This window comes from Aspergillus aculeatinus, assembly GCF_003184765.1.
Source record: "Aspergillus aculeatinus CBS 121060 unplaced genomic scaffold BO66scaffold_18, whole genome shotgun sequence".
NCBI classification, from domain to species: domain Eukaryota; kingdom Fungi; phylum Ascomycota; class Eurotiomycetes; order Eurotiales; family Aspergillaceae; genus Aspergillus; species Aspergillus aculeatinus.
This window is the reverse complement of record NW_020291487.1, coordinates 27,347-36,283: the sequence shown is the minus strand read 5'-3', so window position 1 is coordinate 36,283 and position 8,937 is coordinate 27,347. Positions and strand designations below refer to the sequence as shown.

The 8,937-nt window shown below is 53.7% G+C and overlaps 4 protein-coding genes across 4 annotated transcripts in view; 1 reads left to right on the top strand and 3 right to left on the bottom strand.

Moving 5' to 3' along the window:
* BO66DRAFT_410613 (GroES-like protein) overlaps positions 1-281 on the bottom strand; it is a gene marked incomplete at both ends in the record, with an annotated part of 1,438 nt that extends 1,157 nt beyond the window's left edge. Inside the window, one exon of the mRNA XM_025649253.1 lies at positions 30-281. Within this exon, the coding sequence (XP_025504908.1) occupies positions 30-281 (252 nt within the window). The remainder of the gene's footprint in view (positions 1-29) is intronic.
* Positions 282-936: 655 nt separating this feature from the next.
* Positions 937-2,159, bottom strand: BO66DRAFT_347575 (DUF3632 domain-containing protein). The gene is made up of 2 exons (XM_025644624.1): positions 1,718-2,159; positions 937-1,633 (listed from the first exon to the last, which is right to left on the bottom strand). Exons 1-2 carry the CDS (start codon positions 2,094-2,096, stop codon positions 1,209-1,211), a joined length of 804 nt encoding a protein of 267 aa, XP_025504907.1. The 5' UTR covers positions 2,097-2,159; the 3' UTR covers positions 937-1,208.
* A 370-nt stretch (positions 2,160-2,529) lies between these two features.
* On the top strand, positions 2,530-3,423 carry BO66DRAFT_428060 (uncharacterized protein). The gene is made up of 2 exons (XM_025650386.1): positions 2,530-3,012; positions 3,099-3,423. The coding sequence occupies exons 1-2, from the start codon at positions 2,679-2,681 to the stop codon at positions 3,317-3,319; spliced, it is 555 nt and encodes a 184-aa protein (XP_025504906.1). The 5' UTR covers positions 2,530-2,678; the 3' UTR covers positions 3,320-3,423.
* Positions 3,424-3,950: 527 nt separating this feature from the next.
* BO66DRAFT_320464 (P-loop containing nucleoside triphosphate hydrolase protein) lies at positions 3,951-8,891 on the bottom strand (the record flags this gene model as incomplete). Its single annotated transcript, XM_025643672.1, has 13 exons — positions 3,951-4,515; positions 4,572-4,652; positions 4,719-5,337; positions 5,386-5,573; positions 5,650-5,740; positions 5,789-6,124; positions 6,176-6,338; positions 6,388-7,136; positions 7,190-7,423; positions 7,479-7,758; positions 7,807-8,033; positions 8,094-8,616; positions 8,682-8,891. 13 exons carry the CDS (start codon positions 8,889-8,891, stop codon positions 3,951-3,953), a joined length of 4,266 nt encoding a protein of 1,421 aa, XP_025504905.1.
* Positions 8,892-8,937: the final 46 nt, after the last annotated feature.

Below are 8,937 nucleotides of genomic sequence, written 5' to 3'. Positions count from 1 at the left end.
CCCCCCCCCCGGGGCGGGAAGTCGGGCACGACGACGCGATCCCCGGGCTGGATGGACTGCACCTCCGCCCCGACCTTCTCCACGATGCCCATCCCCTCATGGCCCAGCGCGTATGGCACCTCGCGGCTGCCGAAGACCCCGTGGTAGTTGTGCAGGTCGGAACCGCAGATGGCCGCCGCCGTGAGGCGCACCACCGCGTCGGTCTGCCGGACGATCGTCGGCTTGGGGAGGGTGCGCACGTGGACTTTGTACGGGTGGCCTTCGAAGACCACGGCGCGCATGGTCGGTTTGTTGGTCGTGGAGGGGTATGGATCGGGCATGTTCTGATTGTTTTGGCTTGGAGAGGGGGTTGGCAATGGGATGGGGGTGGGGGTAATAAGGGTAAGGGTAGCAGGTTATATGTAGTGGTCGGGTCAGCCGTCGCATGTGCTCATTTGTAATAGGTTCATCGAAACACCTCAGGGATCCTTTGGGATACACCCCCCCCCCTCCCCGATGAGAGCCGGCAAGGCAAACCGAGTGATGGGTGGGTTATAGCGGTACTTGAGGGAGCACAAATGCTGCTAGTATGGTCAGCAAACGCCGCTTTGTCCCCCCCCGCCCAAAGACGAACTGCTATACTCTCCATCGACCGTCCGACCTTGGAATTGAGGAGACCTCCTAGATGCGAGAAAATCTAAGCAATCCCTCCTATCAGCATCGATGCAGCTGACAAGATCCATATGGTTTCCAAGTCCCAGGCCACAGGAGAACGGGTCTAGGACTCTCACTTCTCCGGGATGGCCAGGGCCTCCCAGCAAACCTAGCCATGATCCTGATTATTTTCTTTTTGATTGAATGGATGAACTAGGGGGTATGAACATCTTCTACTCTGTTATACTTTTCTTCAAAACTTGGAGGGATAAAGAAAGCCGTCCAGAATCTAGGAGTGTTGGCCATCGGTCTCATATAATCTACCCTCAGTCAGACAATCTGTCTTCAATTACAGCAGCCGATCAACCAATCCGTACACCATATAGTCTGCAGAAGCTACTACCTAATCAGCACAGTCAACCAGGAGGTATCTGAAGGCGAGTCCTTCTGGAGCTCAGCACTAGCCTCGCCACGGGTCCGCTTTAACCTAATGTGAACCCTAGGTAAAGTCCAAGAGTAGAACTACTGTAAGCACGAGAGTGACACCTGGTTCACGGAAGCCTCCTCAGCATATCCTACTGCTGAGCCCTTCCCAATTCCGTCAATGCCGTCTGGATCAGCTCCTGCGTACTCTGCCGACGCAACTCGCGCCGTGCCGCCTGCAGTCCCTCCTCCCAGCGCCGCCACCGGGGCAGATCGAAGTAGCGAGGATCGTCCGGACTATCCCCGAACCCCCGCCGCGCCTGACAATTCTCCCACATCCGCGCTCCGGCATAGAGGAACCAGATACAGGCGGCGCGCACCGCCTCCTCGACCGGATCTCCCTCGTCCTCAAATGCGCTCCGGCACGCGTACAGCCCATACAGCGAGAAATCCATGGGATGGCCGAGCGCATCCGCCGCGGCCGTCAGCTGCGCCATGAACGCGGTCCGGTTCTCCCACTCCCGCACCTCGGCCGGGGGATACTCCTCTGCCTCGGGGTAATCTTTCTTAGCATAGCCTGCTTGGTCCCAGTCAGCGGAGGTGTGTGCGAACGAACCCGACAGCGGCGGAAAGGAGAAAGAAAGGGAGGGGGTCCACGCACGGAAACCAGATCTATCGGCCAGGTAAATGCGGAGGTAGGGGAGATCGGTCCAGAGGTTCAGATCATCGGCCGCTGTCAGCGGTCGTCCCGTGACCGGGTCGATGACGGGGGTCTTTTGGAGCTTGGCGACGAACTCGATGAGCTTGACCTGCTGCGCAGCTGGGGTGAGACTCGCGAGTTCGACGAGCGGGAACATCGTGAACCACGCATGGTTGCCTGCGCTGCTTGTGTTGTTGCTGCTTGGGGTCTCGCGGGTCTGAAGCAGTCGTTGGACGGCCGCGGTAGGAGAGGCATCGGGTTTCTGGAGGAGCTCCGCAAGGACTTGGACTTCCGGTCGCTCCAGGAGCTCGGAGCCGAACTCTTCCAGGAAGGCCTCCATTGCTGGTGGTGTGGGAGCTTGGGGTGTTGATGAGTGTGGTGTTGTTTTGGGTGATGAAACAAGGTAGATGAAGCACACGGTGGGTGTTCGTTTTAAATGGTTAGTGATTAGTCGATGGCGGTAAGCACTACCTGAACTAACCGAGACAGTCAGTCAGCAATCTCTTTGTTGTTCTGTTGGCTTTACTAGTCACGGTTTAGTCGACAACCCTTAGTATTAGTATAGTAGGTATGAATCTGAAGCCCAGTGGCCGAATCGTAAGCTGTCAGCCCTGCACCTCCGACCGGCCCCAATCGGCCCCAATCAACACTGCCCTGCCCTGAACACCCACGCTGTTTGGGGCTGAGAATCCATTTTGGCCCTCGTAGAGGTTGACCCCCAATTGTCTACAAGATAATGGGGTCAAAAGTGCAGGCTATATAAAGCCACCGTCGCTGCACCCACCGTTTAATTACCAGGTTCATCAACCCAGTCACTCATTCACTCATCCATTCATTCACTCACTCCATCGTATTACTTTCTTTCTTCCCGAACCCACAGACAAACATAGAAGCTACCTATTCTTCTTCCCTTCTTTCAAAAATGCTCTTCAACCTCAAGCCCACCCTCCTCTTCGCTCTGGCCCTCACCGCAGTCGCCAGCCCGATCGCCAGCGACACCGACCCACTGGAGGCGCGCGACCTGCTCAGCCTCCTTCCCCGCGCCCAGGTCAAGGACGTGAACTGCGGCGGGGCCAAGTTCACCGCGGCCAACATCAACGCGGCGATCAAGCAATCCAAGGTCGTCGAGACGGCGCGAGCGGCGGGCCAGAAGGGCTATGGCAAGTACCCGGAGACGTACGGCAACGGCGAGAAGTTCTTCAAATCCACCAGCCAGCTGTATGCGTACCCGTTGATCTCGGGGGTTTATTCTGGAAGTGGGTCGTCCCCCCCCTAATAAAAAAAAATTGGTTTGTGAGAGATGCATGTCGGAGCTAATCATGGCGACATTTCTTGGTGGCAGAGTCCAATGCCGGTGAACCTGGCAAGTATCGGGCTATCATGAATGAGAAATACACGTACATGGGGTCGGTGTATCATCCCCCGGGGACGGGGAATGGCTATAACCTGTGCGTCAATGATGAGGCGGCGGCGACAACCACCACCACTACCACCACCACTACTACTACCACCACTACTACTACCACCACTACGACAACGAAGGCGGCGAAGACAAAGAACTGACGAGGTGGGGAGATGTACTACTAGTATGGGTGAGAGGCTATCAGGGGACGACGGTTGGCGAGAGATCTTGTTAGGGGTAGAACTAGTTGGGGTCAGGATATGGCGATGCTCTTCCAGCTATGTACACTACAATACAACATCTGGCTTGCTGAGATACTCAACTCTTGTAGCACCTAGCTTGAGCTTAGACCAAGAAAATGTCGGTAGTGGTGTGCTCTATGCGTCTACGCTTACATCGCTACCAAAGTTGTTTCTGATGTCAATAGTAGCGGTATCGTCTCTTAAAGCCAGCTGTAGTCAGTCTCCCCAGTGTGCTTTTCCCGGAATGTGGAGGTGCAAAGACCTGCAAACAATCCCCTTCATCGCAGCGCAAAGGTCTCACGTAATCTCATATTCAACAGCTCCTACATCCCCTCTGTGCATTGATGCTGAACTCCTCAGGGACGCCCTTCGTATCTCAAAGCAGAGGGAAGTTCGGTCGAACAGTATCTGGAGATACATGAAGCACATCAAATCAAGAGCCCAAACTGGAATCTTTACTTCCCTGGCAGACCGGCTATCCCCTCCTCTCTTTACAATGCAGCTGCCCTACAACCAATCGATCATCCGAGCACATCAGCTTTGGACAAGCCTACCCCTGCACCACCCGCCCATCCTTCATCTCGACCATCCGATCAACACCCCGGATCTCATCAGGCCGGTGCGAGATCTGCAGTACGGTATACCCCCTAAACTCTTCGTCTACCACCTGCTGCATCAAAGCATGAGTCGCCGCATCAGTCCCACTAGTCGCCTCATCCAGGATCAAGATGCCGCCCCCACCTTCTCCTCCAGCAGAGTGGCGCTCTCGACTCCACTTGCGCACCAGAGCACCAGCCAGCGCGAACAGCCTCTGCTCGCCTTGCGACATGGAGGCAGACGTCAATTCGTCGTCCAGGCCTCCGCGCGATGTAACCACAGCCAGAAGGTTGCATCTTTCCAAGGCTAAAAGCAGAGTCGAGTCCGTTGCACGGCCGGTGGGATCCAGGTTGAAGCGGATCGAGCCCGGAAGGAGAAAAAGGTCCTGCGGGATAGCGACGACGCGGGAGCGAAGCTCGTTGCGGGGAATGGTGGAGATGTCCATGCCGTCGATGGAGATCGTGCCGCTTAGAGGGTCGAAAAGACGCAGGAGGGCCGAGATGAGCGTGCTCTTGCCGCTATTACCAAGAGGCAGTGAGATATATACTATGTGCAATAGGGAACTTCGACTCACCTGCCAGTTCGTCCACAGATCATCACTTTCTCTCCGGCTTCGATGCTCAGAGACACATTGTCTAATGCGCGCGTGCTCCCGCTGTAGAATTGTAATGATCATTGGTCAGAGGTTTGTATCTTGAGAGACGAGAGATGAAGCACGCACTCATATGAGGCAGAAAGAGCATTGATCTCAATCCGTCCATCAGCAGGCCAGCTTGGTGGCGGAACCACCCTTTCCCGAGCATCATGCTCAGAAGGCGTTTTCATCTCGAAAGACCTTGTCCTTGCAATCGCACCAAGGGAGGTCTCCAGAGAGGTCCAACTGGACACCACCTCTTGCAGAGTCTGACTGAAAGCCATAATTGCGGTCAAGGAGACTCCGAGCTTTCCTGGATCAGTGGAGTTCCGCAACGACGTGGCTAGTGCGATGAGTATCACAGCCAGCACGGCAACGAGGAGATCGAGGACGACGTTGAGCCACCGCTGAATACAGTAGAGAAGATAGTATGGCTTTTGCGAATCATCGAGTCGGCGTAAGCACTCTGCCACAAATGACCGTTGCCATCCAAGGCCTCGGACAGTAGACAGACCCTCGAGAGTCTCCACAAACAGTGTGTAGAGTGGGCTTCTAGCTTCGAGATCGAGAAATCGGAGCTGCCTGGAAGTTCGCAGGTACACTTTCTGCGCGCAGTATAACACCAGCAAACACGGGATTATCGTCACAGCCATGTAGCTCGAGCCCAGCGATATCAGTGCGACCTGGGCAAAGCATTGCGCAACACCTGAAACTGGGATTAGCTTTATAATTGAGTGACAAAGATCCAACATACTCAGTACCGTTCCAAAAGCCATGGTGGGTAGGACGGCATCTACAAGGGTCATGTCCTGGCTGAACCTATTCAAGATGACGCCGGAATCAACCCCAGCAAAGAAGTACATCGGCGCATCGACTACAGTCCGGACAAGCACCCGGTGCAGCTCCAATCCCGATTTGATGACGATCTTGATCATGATTTGCCTGGATCAATAGTTAGCAAGACATACACAGAGGGTAGATCATATTAGAGGCTTACCATATCATAAGCCCCTGGGACCCTGAGGCAGCTACGGCAAGCAGAACGTAGATACCAATAAACTGGGCGGCTTGTTGTCCATCGTCGTTTGTGAACAGTTCCAGCCACACCTCTCGAAGCCCAGTTAGCAGAGTAGGATGCACAATTTGGATATACTTACGGGGGAAGGTAGAGGAGAATGTATGCACGACAATAATCAGACAAGCTGCCAAGATGCTCGGCCATCCGATGGCCCTCATGTAGTACGTATAGACTGCAACATCGCCTGTGCGGCGAGCTTTATCTGCTATGTCATCAACAGTGAGGGTTTCCCTCTTTTTTGTAGAGGCAGACTTGTCTTCACTCTCATCTCCGGCTGTCGGGGTTTCCGAGCTGGCCTCCGTCGCATGTGTAATTGGTTGCGAGATCAAACCCAAACTCCGCACAGAGCCTTGCTTCTCGATACGTCCGTTCGAGCTCAGCATGACGATCTGATCCGCGACATGCGAATGTTGGTCTAGACTAAGACTTAAATACGGCTCTCGCGAATATCCTGGTCTGTACTGACCTGTATGAGTTGCCATCATTACAGTCGTACCGATTTGCCGGCAGACTCCATTGCGACCAAAACAGGCCTCAAGCACATACTGTGCCGTCTTCATATCAACAGCACTCAGGGCATCGTCAAGTACCAAAAGCCCTTTCCGTGAATAAATGGCTCGAGCGATTGCCTGTGGAATTGTCAGTACGAAGCGACAGTGATAGAAATTGGTGATGTACGAGACGCTGCTTCTGTCCTCCGCTCAGCTTCAGCGCCCCACTGCCGACCACAGACTTATCACCCTGCGGCATTCGGGAGACATCCTGCTCCAACGCACATGCCCTCAGTACCTCTTTGTACCATTTGACGTCCATCTCTGAGTAACCACAGATATTATTGCGAATGGTGGTGTTCTGAAGCCAGGGATTTTGGCTGCAGTAGCCAGCATCTCGCCATGCTCTTGTGATCGTTCCTCGCCCACAGGGCAGTTCACCCAGCGCTGCTTTCAAAAGGGTAGACTTTCCACTCCCAACAGGACCAATAAGCATCGTTACAGTGCCTCCCTTGATTGTGAAGTTGATCTCTGCTAGAGAGAAGTCAGATCCAGGAATCGGATGAATATACGCGTCGGTCATCTGCAGAACAATCTGGTCGGAATTGGGCTGTGTCTTGGGTGCCAATGCTTTCAATTCCACCGTTGATCCGTTACCACTAGAGCTATCTGTTTCATGGTCGAGGTCATCCTCTGACAGTGAGGGTTCCACAGAAGGAGAAGCAAGGAATTTGTGGATGCGGTCAAAAGCACCCAAAGCGGCTGTCACGGCCGGGATCGACGCCAGGAGCTGTAGCGCCGGGCTCGTGATGAGACTGATGATTGCAAGGGATGTGAAAGCCTGCACGGTTGACAGTGTATCTGAATGATCGATCTTTGCACGGATAACGAAAGCCGCGAATGTGACGAGAGAGGCACACATTTGAGGCAGACTCGCTTCCTATAGTCAGTGGACTCGGACGATTACAAGGAGGAGGCGGGATACTTACCAACCACGTTCAGCCACACGATTAACCATCGGAAGTCTTTAGACAAATCCAGCTCTCTCTCTCTTTGTGCCTGAAGAGTTGCGGCGAGCGTCTCAGATAGTCCAAGCATCTTGACGCTTTTCATCGACCGCAGGGCCGTGGAAATTATGCTCACACGGCGCTGGATAGCGCCGACCCAGACCTTCTGCCTTGCAGGCATAAAAGTTGCCATATACGTCTGGACGGATGTACACACTATGGCAGAGCAATGTCTCAGATACAAGGAATCAGAAAGAGAAAGGGAACCTACGGATAATCACAAGAATTGGGGCGACGCAAACGGCACCAAGCTGTCGCTCTAAGAGCCAGATACCAATGGCAATTTCCACCAATCGAGCCCATGTCTCACTGATTTGCTCGAGCGACCGTGCGATCATGTCAACGTCAGTGCTCATAAGGGTTACAGCAGCCGAATCATCGCGGGGGCCATCCGTAAGGACCATAGTGTGGTCGTAGACCAATGCAACGGCTGCGCCTCGGAACATAGTGATCATCCGAAATAGTTGGTGTTTGTAATGCACCGTCGATATCTGAATTGGGTTAGGGCTTTTTCGGTCGACTGACTAGAATTGACATACTGCAATTCCTCCATAGATAAGCGCTGCGGCCCCGATCAAGCCATAGTTCTCGTTTTTTGTCAGCTGGGTGTCGGGTCTGTGTAGATGCTCGATTGCACGCTGGATAAAAAACGTCTGCGCGTAGCTGAATCCGATCAGACATAGTCTCGGGAATATCGTTCGAAGGATTGCCCAACGTAGACTGATCACGGTGGCGAATATCAGGCTGCGTGTATGGCATGATTTGTCTGCAGGGGTCGACACTTAGTGAGATTGCCACGATATGAAACAACAAAAGAAGATTATACATTTGCCCCACGCTCTTCGAATTCTCCGTCCCAGACGGCTTGAGTTCAAGGCTTCGTCCGTTGGAAATAGATTCTCGACCGTCAGAAGCTTTCGGAACCCTCTAAGAAATAGGCCGTTGAGCCACCAGAAGACAGTGCGAGCGAAGATTCCACTGGTCGACTCGGGCGAGACGACACGATATGGTGACTTCAGATACTTGCGTTTACTTTGGGCTTCCAACATCAGTAGAACAAGCTTCAATGCAACGGATGCGGCAGCTAGTGCTTCCAAAGGAGATGGGAAGTGCCGGATGAATAAGGTGCGCACTTGCACGGCATCGAAGAGCGTTGATAGCAGAAGATAGATGCTCAGAAGCGATGACGGGCGCAGTGAGCGATCATGTTCGAGGGCGGTTAGGACAGTGATGCTTATGGAGTCGACCAGCGATAGGACGATGGCAGGGATGGCCGTCCTGGTGAGGTTGTGGCGCGCCCATTCGACCACCGAGGTGATTTGTAGACCGACAAGACATAACGCAACAGCCTTGATTTGACCAGTTCAACTGTTAGCATATGTGCCAATGCGGATCAGATGAAGGTACGACGGACAAGCTTGCCCCAATGGGCCTTGTTGGCGACCGTTTTGATGTTTTCTGTGTAGAGCGACCAGATCCGCCAAGGAACCACGAGGAGGAAAATGGCCGATGGGCCGATGGCTAGAATACTTTGTTCGAAAAGCAGAGTGAAGTCAAAGATCGCTGGACAGGCGATGACCGGTCCAAACGAGTTGTCCGCTTCGGGCGAGCAGCTGCCTGCCATGGTACGGTTCGAGGTTTAGCATCCAGACACAAAAGAAGATGGTGGA